Genomic DNA, 22344 nt, shown 5'->3' on the forward strand with positions numbered 1-22344 from the left:
ACCCAAATCTCATACGTGGAAAATGCGCAGAATGTTTGTAGTGGCTGTGTGCCACGGCCTTTACATAAGTCTGAGCTCAAGTTCTGTATTGTCAAAGCTCTGTCATCTGTCTGTGTTACTGCGACAGCTTTTATGTTAATCGCTGGTTCAGTTTGCTGCCAGAACGCTGAGATAATCCTCCACTTTCCCTTTTTTCTATTTACTGTAGGTGAAGAGGTGTGCATTAATGTTGTGTATGTCTTGCATAACATACAGGTGGTGGGGCTATTGCTAATCAATACTAATAGGCTTCGATGCCTTGCTCAGTGAGTTCAGGGCAACTCTCTGTCATGACATCTGGATCAAACGGTTAAAATGTGTATTCGGTCCAATTGTGTGTGTGTGTGTGTGTGTGTTTGCTGCTGCAGTTCCAGGGTTGTGATGTGGAGAGCGTGCTGGGAAAAGAGGTGGGTCCCATGGCGGTTTACAGCCGAGTCGTCACCAGGAACCCTGCCCTGTGGATTGGCCTGGAGGAGGTGTGCCTGTGAGGCTGCAGATATCAATCTTCAGGCTTCAGCTGGCTCCAAGGATCTGATCCTCCTCTTCCCCCTGGAAAGGCCTCCCTGACAGCTTCAGGCTGTGCCGAGGAGAGGAGATCTTGTTTGTGTTGACGATATGCAGCGTCTTTGGACCGGAGGTTACTGGTCCAAGGGTGCACTAAATGAACCCACGTGGTCGGGTGGGGGGGGCAAAGCCTTCCATGCCGTTTGGGATGTAGAATTGGACGTGGTGTCAATAAAAGCTTTATTTTTGCTGACTTGTTTTTCTGTTTCCTGTTTCACTTCTGGTGTGAAACCATTACCAAGACGCGACAGACCCCAAAAAAAGAGCAAACTGGTGCACTTTTTCAACAACTTTATTAACAGATTCCATAGAACACAAAAGGTTTCATACAAACTATATAAAAGGTCATGCTCTGGCTCTTATACAAAGTTTTTGTAATTAAAAAAAACGTGTACCATGTTTTGGTTTAACGTGTAAATGCAGTGGTAAAATAATTTAATACAGAGAAAAATCCCACGAAAAATATGGCATCAACATTACATTTTTCCAGTGCCATTATGGTCAGCTTAAAAAAAAAACATCTGGTACAGATGGTAAAGAGTTCTGAGGTATGTCTCCGTGGAGCTTCGTTCACAGCTTTGTCACCGGCTCTGTGCGCCCGTGGAGCCCGCGAACGAGGCGCTGGGGATCTGTTTGAAGAAGTCCCGGAGCCCGGTGAGCTCCCTGGTTAGCTGCTCGATGGTTTTGTGGAGTTTCTCGTTCTCGGCGCTCAGTTCGAGCAGCTTGTCCTGCATCTCCAAGTTGCGCCTCTTGGCTTTGTCCCTGCTTTTGCGCACCGCAATGTTATTCCGCTCGCGCCTCTGCCGGTACTCCATGCTGAACCTGTCCACAGACTTCTTGCCCTTCTCCCTGCCCATCTTCCTCGGGGAGGATTTGGCGGAGCTGACCGCGGAGACGGGCTCCGGGGTCGTGGGCGGGGTGGGCTGCCCCGTCGTCAGGCTGACGGAGGTCTGCGCGCACGTCTCGATCTGGGACGGCAGGGAGGAGGACAGGTCGCTGTCGCTCCACTCGGACTCCTGCTTGATGGGCGCCCCGTAGGTGCCCGGCTTCTCCAGCCTCCGGTCCGCCGCGTAGCCGGCCGCCAGCAGCTGCTGCTGCACGCCGCCCGGGAGCGCGGAGCCCTGCAGGCTGTAGAAGTCCGCCTTCTCCTGCTTGACGGAGTTGAAGAGGTCGAGGAAGAGCTCGTCGTTGCACAGCTCCAGGTTCGGCACGGATGTCATGGACTCGATGTACTGGCTGAAGTCGATGGCGCTCTCGTCCTCGTACATGGCGGGCGTGGTGCTCATCTCCACCAGCGTGTTCTCCTCCGCCGCGGCGTCCGGCCTGCCGCCGGGCTTGCAGACCCCCTGCTGGGGGCCGCCCAGGCTGGGACTCTCATAGAAGTTAGCAGGCTCCATCGCCCAGCTCATGTTGCATTGTGGAGACGCGCGGTGTGGGTCCAGGCTGTATATGTCACACATTAACCCGGGTGACTTGTCCACGTGGGTTTGGAAAAAAGCAAAGAAGGTACAGAAAAGAGACAAATCCAGCTAATGCAGATATCTCTTTCTGCGCAGGCGCGTTATCTGGCCCTGACCTTTGCCTGTCAAGATGCTGTCACTAACTTGACTGCGACTTGTCACTTTTCTGGAGCGGCGCATCTTTTCGCGGAGTGTTTTGTATCGTTCTCCGCTGACGTCACACACGCCGCCCTCTCACCAGCCAGTCAAGTCCAAACGGGGGTCACGTGGTACCTGTTAGTTTCCAATTTGAGGAGGCAGGGGCGTGGCGCTCAAGTCCCGCCCACTCTACTATGAGTGCATGAATGGTTCATAGTTGTTTACACTGAGCTGCCTGAGCTCTGTGTAAACAAGATTTGTCCAAACGTCCTACGAAAACAACTACTTTGACACCAAAAGGACAAAATTCAAAGATTTAATTTATCTTTATATACTTTCTGTTAAGGAGCAGAATTCCTATTGTATTTAATATTTAATTAAAAGGGAAGATATACATAAATGATACACACATATTGTGTGAAGTCATGATATTTTCAAATAAAAATGTTCAAAATATGCCTAAATACAGTCTATATACAAGACTGATGTTTAGATGCAGCCAAACAAATATAACTCGTATATAAAAATATTTGTAGTTAGATTCCTCACAAATTTATGGTTTTGTTTACGTTCTGCAGCGCCGCATCAAGGATTTGTCATTTGACTAATGCAAATATCACGTTAATAGTAATGTTTGCACCAAAAACGTTATAAGAAAAACCCAAAATAAAACCAGCACAAATTTTAAAATATTCCACCAATGTAAAAGGATGATGTGTAAAATGCGTTAAATATGTATTTTATCATAATTGTTTTTATCTATGAAGACTCATTCATCCAGGTTGGTTCCATTGTAGTAGGAAACGTCTTCTAACTTTTAAACCAAGTCCAGATGACATCCCCTAAATCTACTACAACAATTGTTTTTACTTTAAAATGTAAATGTTTGCTATTTATATTATGTAAGCACGTCTATTTCCCATATAGCCCTAATTTAATTTTTTTTTTTTTTTTGTAAAAATAAATTGTTTACATGTTGTGATAAGATAAACTTTATTGGTCTAGACAGGAAAATGCACACAACTTCATGACATAATAAATAATGCAATTTCAATACTATGCAAGCTGTAAAACGGGCATTTTATAATCAGTCTACCATAGAGCATTTAATCCATTCAGACACATACCTTTACAATTAAAGCTACTTTATAGGAATGTTATTCTGATAATTTTAGAGTACAGAGTTTGTAAAAAAAAAACTAAAAAATAAAAAGAAATGAATATAAAATATAACAGCTCAAATATGTGTTTTCACACAGCAAAGCAACTACAAACAAACTCATTCTCTTTTATTTGCTTACTTACAGTCAATTTAAATGACAGAAGTTGGGCTTTAACATGATTTTGGTCTACCGATCTGCTGTCAACAATGCAGTCTGTTTGAGTGTCTTCCATCAGATACTTCTCGGAAATGTTTCCCATTTTTTCCTTTTAGGCAGTTTGCAGTACTTTTCCTCTGTGGAGGTCCACTTTCCTGTGAAAGACGCACCACCTAGTGGTTAGAATTAGCAACTGCAATAGATTTATGCAGTTTTACATAAAAAAATAAACATAGATTTTATCTTTTTTAGGGGGAAAATGTCTTAAATATGTAATTGTTATAATTACTAATTTTTGTGGGTATTCATTAACCGTTACTTTTTTTAAACAATAGTTTTCACTGCAACAATGGAAATATATAAAATAGAAACATCATATTTGAAACATTTTAATTCTTGTAAATCGATGTTTAATTATAAGGACTTTTTATTGATTTATTTTATTTATTTTTATTAAAAAATGTTTTTTTTTTTACTATTTTGTGGCTGAAACGGCAGCTTCCTGTGGGTTATAACCACATAAACGGAGGGAGAAAAGGCACAAAAAAGCTCAGTCGATTAGACAAAAATGTTTTTTACCTTTACAAATATTTAAAGAAAAAATGTTTTTAAATTATTATAGATGCCATTCTCCGTAATTTGAGGAACCTGTGTGCCTTTAAATAAATGAATGCGGATGAAGTTTTAACAAATCCCCCCCGTCAAAGTGGAGGGGCCTCCCGGAAGAAAGTTTGCGCTTCGTACTTTTCATTGGCCAAAAGTTACCCGCGAAATCGACGTCATCCGCAATTTCGCGCCAGATCTGCAGCTCTTGTCGTGCATTGAAGAAGAGGTAAGAAAGTCCTGCTTTTATCAACCCGGTTAATGTAAATCCTGCCGCTCTTTATGCATCTACGACAGAAGGAACTGATTGGGGTTTCCTTTAAACATCGATGACTGTTTTTATTGACATACTTTGGTGGTGAAGTTAGCAAAACACGATGTCGACTGAGCGCCGCCTTTGTTTGTCTGAATTATAGAGAGCCGCATGTCAAATGGTGGCTGAAATAATACTTCTCAAATCTGCGTGTTTGTACATTTAAAAAGACAGAAGATGCTCTAAACGTGACAAAATCCAACTGCTACGACGAGTGACGCTTAACCTGCATTTTCTGAATAAATACGTAAGAGTTTTGAGGTAAACGGGGCTGATGGACACTAAACGTTTTCAGAAACGAATTTTGCTCCTGAAAATCTACTGTACGTGTATGGAGAGGGATATAACCGCGAAAAAGACTAAAGTTGCTGCTTGCTTAATTTTTATTTGACCACCAAGAAAATGTTTTGCAGTAAACAGGATGCAAAAAAAATCACATACTCATTTTTTTTAAAGTGCACATACCTGTATATCTAAATATTTCCCGTGTTTTTACTCTCATATTTGTACAACTGAATCACCATTTATCACTTTCCTCTACAAACCATCTTAAGTCGGTTTTGACTTTTGTCAATCTGCAGATATTCCTGCAACGATGTCTTCGCCAGCATCAACCCCCGGAGGCCGTAAACGTGGAAGAAACGCCAACCCGCCCACACGTATGTCTGCTTCGCTCGGCTCTGATCGTCTCGGTCGCTCTGGTTCTTTTAAAAATACTTTTTTTTTTCCTCCACACCAGCGAATAGCGAGGATCCCACCTCTCCCCCCTCACAGAGGCGCCGGGGCCAGGACTCGTCTGCCGGGGATCTGATGCCGATGCCAACCTCCCCGGCGACAGACTTGCTCAGTCCGGCGGCACCTCAGGACACGTCTCTGTTCTCCAGCCCTCGACCTTCAGGTACTTGTTCTGGTTTTGTGTTACTTGATTTAAAAGAGGGCCTTGCCAGTCACAGTAGTGATGTTCATAGGGCCGAATGAAGTGGACATCAGCTCCCCTCTTGTGTACGGGACCCCCAGCTCCCGGGTGGAAGGCACTCCTCGCAGCGGAGTGCGTGGCACGCCAGCCAGGCAGCGCCCGGATCTGGGATCAGTCAGAAAGGCCCCCCAAGTGGATCTCCACTCTGACCAGGTCAGCGGACGAGCGCAGGCTCATCCAATGTCGGACTCAGTGGAAAAGAACAAAAGTTGACGTGGTTGTCGTCTTCTAGCCGAGCGCCGATAACGCAGTCGCCAGCGAGCCGAGTGCCGGGCAGAATCTGGTCATTTGGGGGACAGACGTCAATGTTGGGACGTGCAAAGAGAAGTTCCAGGTATGGACTGTGTCACCAGATGAGCTGTGTCCATCCTGCTTTCACTCCAGTCAAAGGTAACATTTCTGTGGTTTTTTTCAGAGGTTTCTGCAGAGGTTTATCGATCCGACTTCCACCGAGGACGAGAATGCCGGTCTGGACCTCAACGAGCCGCTGTACATGCAGAAGCTGGAAGAGGTGCAGCCGTCGCCGCCATTCGTTTCTGCTTTTAAGCCACAGTTTTTGCGACGCTTCACTCGTGTTTTATTCTTTTATTTGTGACCAGAGTTGTTGCCTTTTTCCCCCCCTCTCAGATCAGTGTGGTCGGGGATCCGGTCCTGAATGTGAACTGTCGCCACGTCCAGTCCTTCGATGCAGAACTGTACCGGCAGCTCATCTGTTACCCACAGGTAGAGTCTCAAACACAATTAAACACCATTTAAGCTTTGGCTGAATTCACTCATCACTGCGCATGGCAGGAATTTGCCCTTTTTCGGATGTCCACATCTACAGTTCCAATGTCCAGTGTCCTCAGAAGTCTCTGCAGAAAACTAGTACACATCGACGCTCACTAGATTAGTGACTAAATTTCACTCCTTCTCCTGTAGATCAGTGGTCTCCAACCTATTTCAGGCCACAGACCTCTTTAATGTCAGACAATTTTTTAACGGACTGGCCTGTACGAGGCCAAAGGGGCTTTTATTTTATTTATTTTTTTATAAATTACTTTAACTTTTGAGGGCAAAGTTTATCTTCACCCTCTGTAAAATAAGTGCAGCTGCTTTAGACTTTATTTAGATTTCAAGTAGGAAACATTAAAATGGGATCCAGATGATCCCATAACTGACAAAGTGGAAGCCAAAAAATCAGACGCCAACTTTAGCCTCATATTATTTAGGTGGAACTGATAAAACCAAATAAAAGGGTCACTAAAACTGATATTCTCTAAATATAATAATTCATGGGAATTTGTAGTTTAAACGACTTTATGAGCAGCTTCCTTGTAACATTAGAAAGCCAGTTGTTGAATATTCTGCATTATTAACTGTGGTCTGTGTGAACAACTGTCACAACAAATCCATATTTGGAGTAAAGACTCCTGGTAAATGAGACTTACTTTTATTTTGAAGGGGAAGGCTCTTTTCTGCCAAAACAAACTCTCCAAATATGTTTTGGCGGTCGGCGCAGCAGCTTTAAGAAAGTAGCGGATGGGTTTTCAACACGTGACCGAAAGGCTTGATACGTGTGTGACTAAAGAGTCGGATGCGGTGGAGAGAATCCCGCTGTTTTTCAAAATAAAACTTCCTTCAGAATCAGATTTGAGAATCGGTCCATGGTCCGGTGATTGGAATTCACTGTTCTGTATGTTTATTACAACATTTTGATCCAAAAGTATAAAAATGATATACTTTCTTGTCTTTTTTTTTTTTTGTTTGATTTGGCAGCAATGGTCACGACTGATTCTGTTTCCCACAGGAAGTCATCCCGACCTTCGACATGGCCGTAAACGAGCTCTTCTTTGAGCGTTTTCCAGACTCTGTCCTCGAGTACCAGATCCAAGTGCGGCCGTACAACGCCCTAAAAACCAAAAACATGAGAAACCTGAACCCCGAAGGTACGGAACAGCGGATCCATGTGCAGAGCCCCCCCCCCCCCCCCCCCCCCCCCCTGGCCCGGAGTTTAAAAGCCGCTTGTTTCCTCCTCAGACATCGATCAGCTGATCACCCTCGGCGGCATGGTGATCCGCACTTCGCAGCTCATCCCAGAGATGCAGGAGGCGTTCTTCCAGTGCCAGGTGTGCGCCTTCAGCGCCCGCGTGGAGGTGGATCGCGGCCGCATCGCCGAGCCAGCCGTGTGTCGCAACTGCAACAACACCCACAGCATGACGCTGGTGCACAACCGCTCGGTCTTCTCAGACAAACAGATGGTGAGTTCGGTGACCCCGGTTGCCGAGCAGATTGCGGCCCCCCATCTCCCAAAATGTGTGGGATTGTAATCGGTGTTGAGGTCACGGCATCTGTTCGTTTCCTTCGCTTTCACAGATCAAAATTCAAGAGTCTCCCGAAGACATGCCCGCCGGTCAGACGCCCCACACCACCATCCTCTACGCCCACAATGATTTGGTGGATAAAGTGCAGCCAGGAGACAGAGTCAACATCACTGGTAGGTCCAGATAGAAGGAACTCCCTTCACCTCCTCACTCCCTAAAAATGATTGACATCACAAGCGGGAGAAAAGCAATAGGCCCAAAATCTATTTATTCTATTTTTTTTTCCCCATTCATTCATCTTCATCCGTTTGTCCCTTTTGGGGTCACGGGGCTGCTGGAGCCTATCCCGGCCAATTGTGGGTGAAGGCAGGGGGCGTCCTGGACAGGTCGCCAGTCTGTCGAAGTATCTATTTATTTTTATTTTATTTAAATGCCCTAATAAAACCAAAACACACGTGTCAGGGATATCCAAAGGAAGTTGTCAAGTTATGGGATGGCCACAGGACCTACAGCTTGGCGGCCATTGATGTGGCAAAGTGTGAAATTTTGCAATTTTCACACAATATGGAAAAATAAAACTTTTGTTCAAGTGATGAAAAGGAATTTCCACACACACAAACACACTGCCAGGTTAAGTCGACAACCAGAAATCAATTTTTGTTGACCTTTGACCCCAGGAAGAAGGTGCCATCTTGAATTTAAAAAATATATATATATATATTTTTTTACAAATCTTTAACAGCAAATAGGACATCATCGATTTCAAAAAGTGAAAATTTAATTGATATACGTGTTCAGCGACGACTATTTATGAATCCACTGTGTTCTGAAGATAAAAAAACATAGAAGGTTTATTTAAAAAAAATAAACCAATGCAGCTCGCAACTCTAATTTTTTAAGGTATTTCTCTTAAAAAAACACTTTAAAGGGAGGAAATATGAAGTAAACAAGATTTTCTTGTAGTATTTCTAAAATCTTAGTGATGCGTTTCTATCTGATTTATTTAAAGGACCTTAATATTTACGGTAAAGTACATTGTTTTTATTACAATGAGGGACGTTTGAACACACTGCACCCTGCAGGCATCTACAGAGCGGTCCCCATGCGCGTCCACCCCCGACAGAGCAACGTGAGGTCGGTCTACAAGACCCACATCGACGCCATCCACTTCCGCAAGACTGACGAGAAGCGCCTCCACGGTTTGGACCAGGACGGGGAGCAGAAGCTCTTCACGGAGGATCGCGTGCAGACCCTGAAGGAGCTGGCAGCCAAGCCCGACGTCTACGAACGCCTCGCCTCGGCTCTGGCGCCCAGCATCTACGAACACGAGGACATCAAGAAGGTGAGGGGAGGGAAGCGCTACGACTTGAGGAATGAGGTGATTGGATCTCCGGTTGTGCATGGAAACACAGTAACCAGATGGAGCTGGAGGGAAAACATGACCAAAAACAGTCCGTCTCCTAAAAGATTTAAAGGAAAAACATCCCGAAACTGTTTCCAGCTTGCAGTTTTACTCGACAGTCATTGTGTCGGCGTTTACCTTAAGCCTGCTTGGGTTTACAAACGAAATAGCTGATGCAACTTTTAATTTGACCTTTTTTGACTTACCGGTGCTTTCTTAGCTAAAAATTCATTTGGTTGTATTAAAAAAAAATTGCCAAAAAAAGAAAGAAAATAGGATTTTTTTCATTTGTTGGTGTGACTTTTCTAAGCTTGTTCTCGGCTGCTCGGGCTTGCAGGGCATCCTGCTGCAGCTCTTCGGCGGCACTCGGAAGGACTTCAGCCAGACCGGCCGTGGAAACTTCCGTGCTGAGGTCAACATCCTCCTGTGTGGAGACCCCGGCACCAGCAAGTCCCAGCTGCTGCAGTACGTCTACAACCTGGTGCCCCGAGGCCAGTACACGTCGGGGAAGGGCTCCAGCGCCGTGGGCCTCACCGCATACGTGATGAAGGACCCGGAGACCCGGCAGCTGGTCCTGCAGACTGGAGCCCTGGTGCTCAGCGACAACGGCATCTGCTGCATTGACGAATTTGACAAGATGAGCGACAACACGCGCTCGGTGCTGCACGAGGTGATGGAGCAGCAGACCCTCTCCATCGCCAAGGTACGGCTGGTTTTGCAACATGTTTGGATTCTCCGGGGTGTTGGGATCAGAAGCTGTTTACATGTTTTTTGTTTTTTTTCCTTCCCTTTTAAAGGCCGGAATCATCTGCCAGCTGAACGCTCGCACTGCTGTGCTGGCGGCGGCGAACCCCGTGGAGTCTCAGTGGAACCCCAAAAAGACCACCATCGAAAACATCCAGCTGCCTCACACTCTGCTGTCCAGGTGAAGCTCCGCCCCCAGACGTCAGCTTAAATTTCTTTTGATGACCACGACTTTCTAGAATTATTCAACTTAAGGGATCAAACTTTAAACATTTCAGATCTTCTTTAACCAGCAAATGAATTTATTTATTTTAGTCATTTTAAGGCCACTGATTAAAAAGAATCACTATAGTAACACGTTCTGTGAATATAAAATGATCAGCTGTTTTTTTTATGGCAAGTCTCCCTTTAAAGTTTTAAATGGGCTTTTTCTTCCACCATTAATGGAAAAAGGGATTGGCACGGAGTGTTGTGTGACGTACAAAGATGCAGGACCAAATGTAGTGCAAAGCTGGTGTGGACAGGCGGCCTAATCGCATCAGAAACTAGGAAAAGGCTTCAAAAACAAAGTCGGGTACGTTTTCAGAGCAGGGCTGCCCAGTACCAGGGACGCGTGGGGAGAATAAATAAATTAAAAATATATTTATATATTATTAAGAATTGCCGTCAAGCAATCATCATTCTCACTGTGAAGTTGATTGAAATGGAGTTTTACTTCCTTCTAAAGTCCATAAAGGTGCGAGTGTTCAGCGTTAGACCCCTAACCGTGGATGTAGCTGCTAATGAGCCTTATCCTGTCTCTATTTTTCTTTTATAATTTGCTGAGGAAGCAGATCAGAGCGGAGGGCCTCGTGTGTCGGACAGATTTTACTGTTACAACAGGATCTTCTGGTGTATATTTGCATAAACTCCTTTTGTATTTGAGGCTAAGCTTGATTTCTAATAAACATGGGGGGGGGGTATTGCATGACTTAGTTTTCACACACAAACCGACAAACAGTCTGCACATTTACTGATATCTCTATACATGGAAGACTTATCTCACACGACTTCTGCACACGGACACAAAATTTCCATAACCAGAATTCTTGGAGAGGGGTGTAAAAACGATGCCCATGCCCATATTTGGGCGAAAGATTCCTATTCTTCATCAACCGGCACACGGGGTCGGTCGGTCGGTCCCTGGAAAAGAGCTTGGAACAGATTTCATTCTGCTGTTGGAGCTCGGTGTGCAGCTGCAAACACTCAGGTTGAAGGACAAGTGACTCTTTATAGTGCTGTAATCTTATACATTCATCCAAATTTATCCATTTAATTTAAAGGGAAAAAGTCTGATTTGCTTTTAAAACCTGCTTTTCACAATAAGCCTATTTATTTTGTACATAGATGGAAAATTTAAAATTTAGAGTTTTTTTTTTTGTAGTTTGTCGTTTTCTGAACAGGGCAACTACCTGTGTTTTAGCGTGTGTTTTTTTTTTGTCTTTATCAAATCAAATCAAACTTTATTTATAAAATAGCGCTTCTCATGCATTTTGTGCAGCTCGAAGCGCTTTAACATTAAAAACAGAAAACACACAATATTACAGTAAAAACCCAAACCACCCTTCCCACTCCCCTCCGTTAAAACACATGACCCATGGCCCCCACGTACACAGAATAATGACTATTCAACTTTAAATAAATAAATAAATAAGCAAACAAACAAGTAAGGCTTGGATCTGCTGTGAGGAAACAGTATTTGGGAATCCTTTCATACCAGGAGCCAGCCTGGCCATTGGAAGATCGCCACAGCGCCCACCCACACCGGTGGGCACCACTTCACAGCCGTGAAGCTGCAATGTTAGTCTCCAGCTGCCCCAGCAAGGGCAAGAACTGCAGCAACAACCGCTGACCAAGCCGGCAAGCCCTGGAGGAAAAGATCCCCACAAGAAACACTGGGGCTAAAATCACGATGAGATACTATAATTAAAAACATAAGATGTACATAAAAACATAAAATTGATAATAAGATGCATAAATGAAAATAAATACATAAAATAGCCTATACTAAAAATAATAGAATAAATTAGCAGTTAAAATCAACTAAAAAATGTAAATGTTGCATGTTTTGTTTGTATGACCTTTATACCTTTTGCTTGTCATTGTTTGCTAAACTGTCCAACGTTGTCTGCCTATTTGTTTGGAGTTTAGCTTTTGTGCTAATTCTGTGGCTATGCGTAAAGATTGATCAACTGAGCGTTGTCGTTTAAATCAGTTTAGGGCCACGTTGGCCTTATGAGCTCCTAACGGCGGCTCTCCCGCCCTTCCAGGTTCGACCTCATCTTCCTGATGCTGGATCCCCAAGACGAGGCGTACGATCGCAGGCTGGCCCACCACCTGGTGTCCCTGTACTACCAGAGCGAGGAGCAGATGGAGGAGGAGTTTCTGGACATGGCCGTGTTGAAGGATTACATCGCGTACGCCCGGACCTACATCAGCCCGAGACTGAGCGAGGAGGCCAGCCAGGCCCTGATCGAGGTCTGCTTCCGTCACTCCACGCGTGACGACGAGAACGCAAACGCGCCCCGCTCACGCTGAGCTCTGCCGCCGTTTTCCTCAGGCCTACGTCGACATGAGGAAGATCGGCAGCGGACGCGGCATGGTGTCCGCCTACCCGAGACAGCTGGAGTCGCTGATCCGGCTGGCGGAGGCTCACGCCAAGGTGCGCTTCTCGGAGAAGGTGGAGACCATTGACGTGGAGGAGGCCAAGCGGCTCCACAGGGAGGCCCTCAAGCAGTCGGCCACCGACCCCAGGACGGGATTCGTCGACATCTCCATCCTGACGACAGGTAAAAGGAAGTCCCGCCCCTGAACGAAACCCAAATGATCCTCTTAAGTTCCGAATCAATCATTTAATCGAGGTTTTTCCTGAAGCAACAGAGCAAACACAGTAAGAAAATATCAAAATTTGAGTTTTTATTTTTATCCATTTCTCATCTGATGAGCTGATTTCTTGTGGTGATTATATTTACAATTTTTTTTTTTTTTTTTTTTACATAAACCTGCCGAGTTCTAAGTTCCCTCCTCATCTCTTGTCTCTGGTTGCAGGTATGAGCGCCACCGCTCGCAAACGCAAGGAAGAAGTGGCCCAAGCTTTGAAAAAGCTGATCCAAGCCAAAGGAAAGACGCCGGCCATGAAATACCAGCAGCTGCTGGAAGACCTCCGAGGACAGTCGGAGACTGTGAGAACCTCTTCGTGTCTGTAGATGCTTCCGTGATCTTCCTCTGTGCTTTTGAAGCATCGTCTGTCACTTCCTGTTTCAGGCCATCACCAAGGAGCTGTTCGACGAGGCTCTGCGCGCTCTGGCAGACGAGGATTATCTCACCGTCACGGGGAAGACCGTCCGTCTGCTGGCCTGAGGCCTGTGGTACGGTCCTGGATTCTTCATCCAGACCTGAATCCCGGTCCTCCGGCAGGTTGTAAAGTGTATCATAAATGTTTTCTGGGGAGGATTATTATCAGAGATGAAACTTTGGAGAAGATCTGGATTCCTGTTAGAGTTGGTATTTAACTGCTTCTTTATTTTGCTGCTGTGTGCTCCCAAAAATGCTACATTTATGTTATGGACTGCTTAGTATTGCAACAGAAGATTGTAGTAATGGATGCATCCTAAAAAAAAATAAAAAGTTTCACTGGCATTTCTTTCTTTCTGTCTTTCTGTTTTTTGAATCCGTCTCATTTCCTGACTTTTCTTTTGTCATAATGACGACACATCCGTTCAGGTTGTTTAATGTGAACACTTCAACTCACTCAATCACTTTTATTTTTCGTATTTTGTCTCAAAACTCTAAAAAATCCAGCTGCTTTCTCTGTTTTATTTTGTTTTAGATCAAAAAAAAGGTTTTCCTTTTTTTTAGAGGTTCATAATAAGAACACGAAATTTGGGGAAATACTTATAAGTACTAGTCACAGAAAGTTTGTATTTTTTGCAAGTGAACTGCAGTTCCTATATCATTTTTTTCTTTTTTTTAATCCTCTTAATTGTAATAACACTAATTGATATTTATTCCATTGGTTTTACTTTGTTGCCAATTAAAATCCATCACCTTTAAACGCTATTTTAAAATAACCATTATTGACATGAGTAAGAAACTGTTGACAGGAATTTTGATTTCTTTAGACATCTGTGCAAAAACAAAAACACCCTGCACACATTTGACCCTGTAGAAATGTTCCAGACATAAAAAATATTTTTTGGTTTTATTTTTAACCACATAAAAGCTCATTCTATCTACAAATCAACATGATTTTTTTTTTTAAAGTTATCAAAGAAATCACCATTTTTATTTCAATGCACCAAGAAGATATTAGAAAATATCAAGTTTTTATGTATCAAATATCATATCTATGGTTATAATTGACAGAATCGATTTCTCTCTTTAAATAATTGACATAATCTTACCTGAATCTTTGATTCCAATCATTGTATTCTGAATAGCCAAAAGGAAACCTGAAGTGGAAGGGTTAAAGAATAGTTTTTGAAACCGAATTGTAGATGTTACTTGTTTTGTTTAAATATGACCTTTTAACACGTAAATCGAAGTCTGTGCCACTACCCCCTTGTGGTCTTTTAAGGAACTGCAGCCATTTAAAATTCAGGGTGTGGAGGGGGGCGGGAAAAAAGGGTTAAAATTAAAGTTTAGTTTTTTTTTTGCTTTATTATTTTTTATTTGATTTTTTGTAAAAAGAAAAAAATCACTTTGCCTTAAATCGCATGTCCCGTTTTTATTAAACATTTATTTTCTTGTTTAAAAAAAAAATAAAGTGTGTTTTTATTTAAATAGAAGAAAGCAATGTGACATTTTAATTTTATTTTTACATAAAATACTTTTTTTACGCTCCTCCGTCGTTTTCTTACGTTCTGACGTCACACATCTGTGTGCTTCTGGACTCGGCTGGAGAAGATGGCGGCCTCCTCAGGTTTGAGTGCTTTCACACGAACATCTACGGGGCGGACAAACCGTCGGTCAGACGTCCATTCTGCTTTTGTAAAATCCAACAAACGCAGCGATTTATTCAGCCAGACCGTTTAGGAAAATCCATCTCTGTCGTAAATCTGTGATGTTTCCATCTTCGGGAACCGTGCGTGTCGTGAGGCTAACTCTGCTAAGAGCCCAGCAAATAGCTGGGCCCAGATACATCTGCTCCAGTATTAAGGTCTCAAGCATAAAACACGTTGCGTCGCTGCGTGTGTAGTTGTACTTTTTCTGTGCGCTTTTTTTTCCTTTTTTTTTGCACAACAGTTTGTGCAAACGTTTCCTTCACAAGTTCTGAATTTAGCCACAAACGGACTATTCTTGCTAGTTTGGCGACTAGAATATTCCAGCACGGCAGCCCAGCAGGTCGATGATCTCGTTTCAGTTTAGCAATCGCTGCTTCGTGTCTGGACACCTCAGAGAAATGGTTTGATGCAGTGATTTATTGATGCAATTTTATTTCATGTGTAGAAAAAGGCCAAGTCCCTCTGTGGTCCTGCTGCCTGCACGCGCGTCACAATGCCCAAATGTAAACCGGGAGCTTTAAATTAGCGTCGATATTCAGTGTTTGTCCAAAAAATGTTTGATTAAGGAGTTAAAAATAGCACAATCTTCCCTAAACGTTTCGCTGTTGCGTTGCTGGGTGTGCCTTTTTAGGAATGGACCCATTTTTACCGCTTCTGTTTTTGGCGTGATGATGCTGTGGTTCAGTAAATAGCCGGAGCCCACGTCTTTTTATAGCTTTCAGCAGGAAATGTACTTAATAAAATGGTTTTTTTATATATATATATATTTTATGGCTACCAAGAGAGCTGCTATAGGTACTTGAGAATCTTTGGTTTGACATTTCAGACAAGTTTATATGAAGGAGAAATGTGAAAACTGTCGACCCAGGAAGTAGTTTGTACAGAAACTACCTGAGGATAAAGCAGGACTTGTTCAGGCGGTTTCGAGTTTCGACTTGAGACATGTTCAGCCTGTGAATGAAAACTTCTTTCTTAGCCTGTTAACCTCATGCAGAGTCTGCCCCTTTTAGTTTGCTGCTTCTTTTAATGGTTGGAAGCAGGTTTCCTCTTAAATGGTCATTTTTCTGAACTTCTTCTGTTTAAAAACAAAAACAAAATAGGATCTTGGACAAACAAGAAAGTAGAACTAAAGCTACAGACTCCTGGCTTTTATACGAATTAGCTGGGAAAAGTGTCTAAATGCTCTTTTATAGCACCAGGACGAACGGTGTGAGTTTTTGAACAAAAATATGTCAAGAAATTAATTTTTTACTAGTAAAAATGATTTAGGAAAGCTGAATAATTTAGATATTTTTGTTTGGCCAACACAATATGCCTTATTTAAACCCATTGAAACACATTTCTTTTTATATTTTATTCAATAACGGCCTAAAAAGGACAAGATTAAATTATTTAATCGTGAAACTTTTAATAGAAGCTTGGATTTCTCATTTCAAAGCCTTTTAGAATTTGTTTTCAGGGATTAGACAGATGTTTTAGTCACTTTTATTATCAAGAATTTGAAATTAATAGACTTTAACTGTGGTATGTAGTTGGCTTTAATATTCCAAAACTTCTTATTCAGGCTCCCTAGAATAAATACTACGACAGAATTCGTTTATGGGTCGATTTTGCTTTAGATTTAGATAAAAATGTTGTCATCTGGCGTTAACAGACTCTCGGTTTAGGAAGTGGTTTTTATATTGACATTAAAATCTCAGCAGGACTTCATTAGTTATTAAAATGATCCTACAATAAACGCAGCACATTTAAAATAGTATTTTTGTCATAAATTGAGCACATTTTCTTCCTTTTCAAGCATTTGTTGCAGAAATTACCTGCACATTTTAAATGACACATCAATTTCCTTCGGCTTGTCGATAAGTTGCATTGATGCAGGTTTGTCCAAATGTTCTGTGATCTTTTACCTGCTGATTCACATGACGCTGCATGGCTTTTAAAGGATGTTGCCTCCAGTTTGGCAGTCATCCCATCAGTCATAAGGTGACTCCCAAGTCCAAACAAGAACAGCCGTCCATCCCATGACCGCTTTTGTCCAAGCTTGAACTCTCAAACTGCATTTGTGAGAATAGCTTTTTTATTTCAAAATAAATGAATAGTCATGTTGGTGTTTTATGGTAAAAAAAATCCATTTAAAATCTTTTCATATTTGTAATAAAAATAAGCTTCTGGAACTATTTTAATAAAGCATAAAACAGGGCAGCATGATATAAGGAAAAACTTGGGATATTGGTAAACAATATTACGACGATACATGAACGAATAGCAAATCAATAAACAAATAAAGCATCATTTCGATTTCATTGCAACAGTTTCCTTTAAAGTTTAAAAAAATAAATGATACTGCAAGTTAAGTCAATAAGAGACGGTAAGAACTTGAATGTCGGGGAAACGGATCAAATAATGACGATTTACCTTTATGGCAGTACCGGCTCAAACGAGTATGGACAACAATTAAGAACTATGCATACTTAGTAGGGTTGTGCCGATGGACGATACCATCGTCCATCGTGATGGGTGACTGACATCACGTGATGCCACGCCCCCGCCACGCTGCGAGTCGACACCATAAGCCTCGGTTACATGTGCAAAATATCTTGATAAGGATTATTGGTCGGATTAGAATCCAACCGTGTAGATGGGCCCAGAAAAACTTTTTCAGATTATAAAAAACATTCACATGGGTCACACTTTCGGTCGGAATAAATCATTCGCACATGCGCAGTAGTGTTTTTAAAAAACGGAAGAGAAACTTAATTCCGCCGAGCGGCTACATACATAGATACGTCTGCTCGGTATTATACAAGATGATCTCCTAAACGTGCTTTTATTAATTTTCGGTTATTATGACGTGCCTGTTCGCTCATCATTTTAATCTTAATCCGTGTGGTCAGTGCTTTTTCTGTTGAAAAACGGAGCCGGAAGCCAGGATTAGCAGTATGCTAACACGGGCTAACAACATTAGCATGAACATAAATCCATGCGTGAAACGCTGCAATCTGCATCTTGGCTGCACGTAAATATTTGGGAATAACATCAGCCTTTATTTTTTCGAGACACGACTGGAAACACAAATCCACGTGATTGTTTGAACCGTTTCTAAGGACTGAGCGGCCTTTTTGCTTCGAAGCTTACACACTGCGTTAGCTAGCGCTCCGAGCTCTGCCCCGACACACACTTTTACCGGGAGACCCGGTTTTCCTAAATTCCGGTTGCTCGTTCACGTAGAGCTGCGGGACGGATCACAGTCCTAAATCTCCGACACGTAACAAAGCATCCTTACTTCCCCTAAAACACAAAACTGTAAGTCCGTCTGCTCTGCTAGAGACACGGTCGCTCGCTCCACCGGTCTAATCAAACGCAGGACCGGACCACTTCTCTTCTATTTTGTTTATTTGATTTTTTTTTTAAAGTCCATTCCCTCAGTTTAGATTGGATCATCGCGGATGAGTCATTATTTGGGAAATAAAATAAATAAAGTAATAAAGTAAAATAATGGATAGCAATTAAATAAGAACGAAAAATTAAAAATAGCCTCCTCCCCCCTGACAATATCATCGTCCATCCCGATGGTTGACTGCAAACATCGTCAACTGCCAATTTAGGGGACATCGCCCAACCCTAATACTTAGGCTTTTTTAAAAAAACATTAGCTTCTCTGTCTATGCTTTTGTGTAAACATTGAAGGTAAACATTGACGGCATCTTTTGTGATACGTGTATCGCACATATCGCGATACATTTTTGATTTGTTGTGCGAACCTGCTATAGCAGTGTTTTTCAACCTTTTTTGAGCCACGGCACACTTTAACCTTGACAAAAATCCCGCGGCACACCAGCATCCAAAAAAATAGATAAATAAAAAAAAAAGAAAAAGCTCAGTCTGTATTGATCTACAGCCGCTCTGCAATCTCACATGCATTTTTGTGATAATTGTTGCAGAAAACGCTGGAAGCTGCAGCTGTTTTTTCTAAAAGATGTATTAAAAATTAAGTCAAAAGATTCAAAAACTGTTTGATGTGTGTTCGCTGTTTTAAGACGTTGAGAGGAGAGACTCATTGTGCGCTAAGACAGTCACTTTACTGCATCATGGGAGATGTAGTGCCCGTAATCCGCCGACCACAGAAAGACCAGCGTCTTTGAGCTTCATGGTTTTGTTCACTTGTTCCAGTCTGATACCAGATTCTGTGGAAAGCTACACCGCTAAAGACGAGCTTTAGCTGGTATTTTTGTTAGAACAGCGAGACTTTTTTGCGCTAAATCGAAACAAGGAAGTGAATACTTTAACCGCTTCTGATTGGTCAGACTGATGACATGTGATTAAGCCTTCAAGAATGATTGGTGGAGACAGTTAAAGGGGGGGGGGGACTTTTCCTTACACAGTTATAGCTGCAGCTAAATCGCGGTATCCCGTTATTCTTATCAAAATGTCTTTAATAGAATCATATAAACACAAAGAAAAAATAATTTTATGATATTTCATATTCCTAACTCCTCAGTGTTTTATCAGGGCCTGTTTGGATGAACAAAGAGCTGATTTCCTGGAGATGGTAATAATTGCTTTTAGATCAGTTAATGAGGGCAATTTCTCACGGCACACTTGACCATCTCCCACGGCACACTAGTGTGCCGCGGCACACTGGTTGAAAAACACTGTGCTATAGAACCTTTTAGAAGAGAAATGACAAAAAAATGTCGTTTCAGGGTTTATTCCTGGCGTAAAGGGCTTTGTAAACAAGCTGTGCAATACACATATTGCTAAAGTCAGCGAAATTTGTAATAAATGACCTTAAATGTGCTAAAACAGTCTTATGACAGCTTGGAGTGTTGAACGAATCAAATACATCCATTTATGCATTTGACCAATCGGATGGAGCCCTTTGACGTCAGATGCTCACCTCCTATGTAGACGAGGGTCATTTGGAGTATAATTTAAGTTATGTTGACTCTAATTTTAACGGTTGCATTGATATGGAAATGATGTAATTAGGTTTTTTGCTATTTCTTTATGTATTGCAAGTTATATTGTCATTGCAATGTTGATCACCATTATTGCAAGTTTTCCTCGTGTCGTGCAGCCCTGTTTCAACAGAACGGAAAAGATTTTCTATGGCCGTCTTGCAAACAGGAGTCTTTCTGTGTCTGCAGGAGTTAAAGTTCCACGCAATTTTCGTTTGTTGGAAGAGCTGGAAGAAGGCCAGAAGGGCGAAGGTGATGGCACGGTCAGCTGGGGCCTGGAGGATGACGACGACATGACCCTCACGCGGTGGACGGGCATGATCATCGGACCAGCACGAGTAAGCAGAGCGCGCGGCGCCCCTGCAGTCCTCGTGGGTTTTACCTGCATGCATTAAAAACGTGCTGCTGTTTGTGTCTTTTCAGACCAACTATGAGAACAGAATATACAGCCTGAAAGTGGAATGTGGACCTAGATACCCCGAGACAGCCCCCACTGTTAGATTTGTTACAAAAATTAGCATGAATGGGATAAATAATTCCAACGGAATGGTGAGTAGAAGGTCATCGATTCTGATCGCTTTCAACTCATGAATGTAAACATAGCCATAGCTGTCAGTGTCACCGTGACTCATTTAGTTTCCCTTTTTTCTTTTTTTTTTAAATCTTTCGCAGGTGGATTCTCGTAGCATACCAATATTAGCAAAGTGGCAGAATTCATATAGCATTAAAATTGTTCTTCAAGAGCTGAGGCGTCTAATGATGTCCAAAGAAAACATGAAGCTTCCACAACCGCCAGAAGGACAGATTTTCAGCACCTAATCGGAACGGATTTGTCGACCCTCTGTCTTAAATAAATATTGTGCAAAATCATCCAGAGGCTCAACGTCACACATCAGAAGTTTCGTCTACAGGAGCAAAGATCGGACCCTCCTATTATCAAGCTCACAGAAAAGAGAAGCAATCCCCGCAGTTTAGCACTGAATAGTCCCGACTACAGAACCACAGTCGATCCGCTGAACCAGTTTGATTTTTGACCTGTTTCCGCTTGAGTTGGCTTAAAGAGGGAAGCATGATGCAGCACAAGTTGTACAGTGTTCCAATAGTTTTAGGTTTCGATGACTAATCACTGAAGTAAACAGCAAGGTCCGTGGGGGTGGGGGTGGGGGGTGGCATGTCCTGTAACTAAAACTTAGTCAGAGAGAAGTTCTTTGTGAATTGTTAGAAAATTTAGCGGTTTCATCAAATTATCATGCAGATTGCTAAATACTAAACTGTGGCTGTAGTCTAAAAGTAGTGTCACAAAGTACTTTTTTTTTAAATAAATATAAATAAATATATATCTGTTCATGACACCATACCAGTACCTTTCTGTTCTGCAGCTCTTTGACATGTAACAGACCTTGAAGCCTGTTCTATTCTGAAACCCTTGCATTTAACTTCTAGTGAAAATGAAAAGTGTATGAGATTGTGATTTTTTTTTCCAAATTAAAATCACTGTCTGCAACAAAAAGAAAAAAAAAATCCACCCAAATGAAGTTTGAAGTTTTTGATTCTATCTGCAGCTGCCAGTCTGCCCACTAGAGGGCAGTAACGTATGAACGCATCCATCATTGCAGTGTTGGGCTTCAGGCCTGGGGGGCTGAGGTCCTTCTGGCTGTCGTGGACCTGGAGCCAGTGGGTCTTGGTAATTTACAACAGCAACAGTTTGAAAACGAGGAGGCGGCGGACCTTTGAGGCTTGACCTTTGACACTAGATGCACTTCCTGTGTGTTTGTAAATTGTTGGGCCGCACAGAAAGCATCATATTGGCATTTGTCTTTTAATATTTTAATTTAAGGTTAACATTACAAAAATGTAATATTTCGCCATCTTAAGTAGAGGAAAAAGGCACTTGTTCCTAAAACTACCGTATTTTCCGGACTATAAGTCGCCCTTTTTTTCATGGTTTGGCAAGGGGTGCGACTTATACTCCGCAGCGACTTATATTAGAAATAAATTGAAATAAATACATTGTTAACCCTCCTGTTATATTCATTTGTGAGGAACAGAAATTATGTTCCTGGGTCAATTTGATGTATGAAGTATGTTAAGTGTTAAGAGTAAGTTAAGTGACTCAGAGAATCAGCATTCTTTTTTACAGTAATATCTTGAAGGCTAACAACATAATATTCTATTTTCCAATGATTTCATAGATTCAGAAATGCAATAAAAATGACAACTGTTTCTACAAATACAGGATGAAAACAAAGTATTAGTTGGCCAATGATGCTTCATGAAAGGAATAAATAAATAAGTATGAGAAAGAATTACTGTGAATTTATGAGATAAACAGTCTGTTATGATTGGGTCATGTGAGGTTGTGGAACTTATTAGTTCTTGGTCTCAGATTTTGTCAAATAAATTTCCCGTCAAAATGCGACTTATAGTCCAGTGCGACTTATCTGTGTTTTTTTCTACTTTATAATGCATTTTTGGGCTGGTGC

General features: G+C 42.2%; 4 protein-coding genes across 7 annotated transcripts in view; 3 read left to right on the plus strand and 1 right to left on the minus strand.

Moving 5' to 3' along the window:
- Positions 1-796, plus strand: part of spidr (scaffolding protein involved in DNA repair) — a 37798-nt gene extending 37002 nt beyond the window's left edge. For all 3 annotated transcript variants that reach the window (XM_023965526.1, XM_011486985.3, XM_023965527.1), the window contains one exon: positions 408-796. In XM_023965526.1, the coding sequence (XP_023821294.1) occupies positions 408-527 (120 nt within the window). In that variant the 3' untranslated portion in view covers positions 528-796. The remainder of the gene's footprint in view (positions 1-407) is intronic.
- Positions 797-879: 83 nt separating this feature from the next.
- Positions 880-2248, minus strand: cebpd (CCAAT/enhancer binding protein delta). Its single transcript, XM_023965530.1, has one exon. The coding sequence runs from the start codon at positions 2061-2063 to the stop codon at positions 1185-1187; it is 879 nt and encodes a 292-aa protein (XP_023821298.1). The 5' UTR covers positions 2064-2248; the 3' UTR covers positions 880-1184.
- A 1999-nt stretch (positions 2249-4247) lies between these two features.
- Positions 4248-13539, plus strand: mcm4 (minichromosome maintenance complex component 4). Of its 2 annotated transcripts, none has more exons than XM_023965528.1 (17): positions 4248-4352; positions 5018-5095; positions 5176-5334; positions 5405-5565; positions 5645-5746; positions 5828-5923; positions 6040-6135; positions 7202-7340; positions 7432-7652; positions 7768-7888; positions 8798-9057; positions 9455-9820; positions 9915-10042; positions 12171-12378; positions 12461-12689; positions 12949-13082; positions 13165-13539. In XM_023965528.1, exons 2-17 carry the CDS (start codon positions 5032-5034, stop codon positions 13258-13260), a joined length of 2580 nt encoding a protein of 859 aa, XP_023821296.1. In that variant the 5' UTR covers positions 4248-4352; positions 5018-5031; the 3' UTR covers positions 13261-13539. The 2 variants fall into 2 exon arrangements, with proteins under 2 accessions (XP_023821296.1, XP_023821297.1); XM_023965529.1 differs by lacking the exon at positions 4248-4352 and adding an exon at positions 4409-4697.
- A 1196-nt stretch (positions 13540-14735) lies between these two features.
- ube2v2 (ubiquitin conjugating enzyme E2 V2) lies at positions 14736-21388 on the plus strand. Its single transcript, XM_004079390.4, has 4 exons — positions 14736-14821; positions 20051-20199; positions 20285-20410; positions 20534-21388. Exons 1-4 carry the CDS (start codon positions 14806-14808, stop codon positions 20678-20680), a joined length of 438 nt encoding a protein of 145 aa, XP_004079438.1. The 5' UTR covers positions 14736-14805; the 3' UTR covers positions 20681-21388.
- Positions 21389-22344: the final 956 nt, after the last annotated feature.

The sequence above is a fragment of the Oryzias latipes genome, chromosome 17 (assembly GCF_002234675.1).
Source record: "Oryzias latipes chromosome 17, ASM223467v1".
NCBI lineage: Eukaryota > Metazoa > Chordata > Actinopteri > Beloniformes > Adrianichthyidae > Oryzias > Oryzias latipes.

Coding starts and splice junctions, on each gene's coding strand:
- ube2v2 (XM_004079390.4), top strand. Junction 20,200..20,284: donor TGATCATCGGACCAGCACGA/GTAAGCAGAGCG, acceptor GTGTCTTTTCAG/ACCAACTATGAGAACAGAAT. Junction 20,411..20,533: donor TAAATAATTCCAACGGAATG/GTGAGTAGAAGG, acceptor AATCTTTCGCAG/GTGGATTCTCGTAGCATACC.
- mcm4 (XM_023965528.1), top strand. CDS start 5,032: ATGTCTTCGCCAGCATCAACCCCCGGAGGCCGTAAACGTGGAAGAAAC. Junction 5,096..5,175: donor AAACGCCAACCCGCCCACAC/GTATGTCTGCTT, acceptor CCTCCACACCAG/CGAATAGCGAGGATCCCACC. Junction 7,341..7,431: donor GAGAAACCTGAACCCCGAAG/GTACGGAACAGC, acceptor TTTCCTCCTCAG/ACATCGATCAGCTGATCACC.
- cebpd (XM_023965530.1), bottom strand. CDS start 2,063: ATGTGTGACATATACAGCCTGGACCCACACCGCGCGTCTCCACAATGC.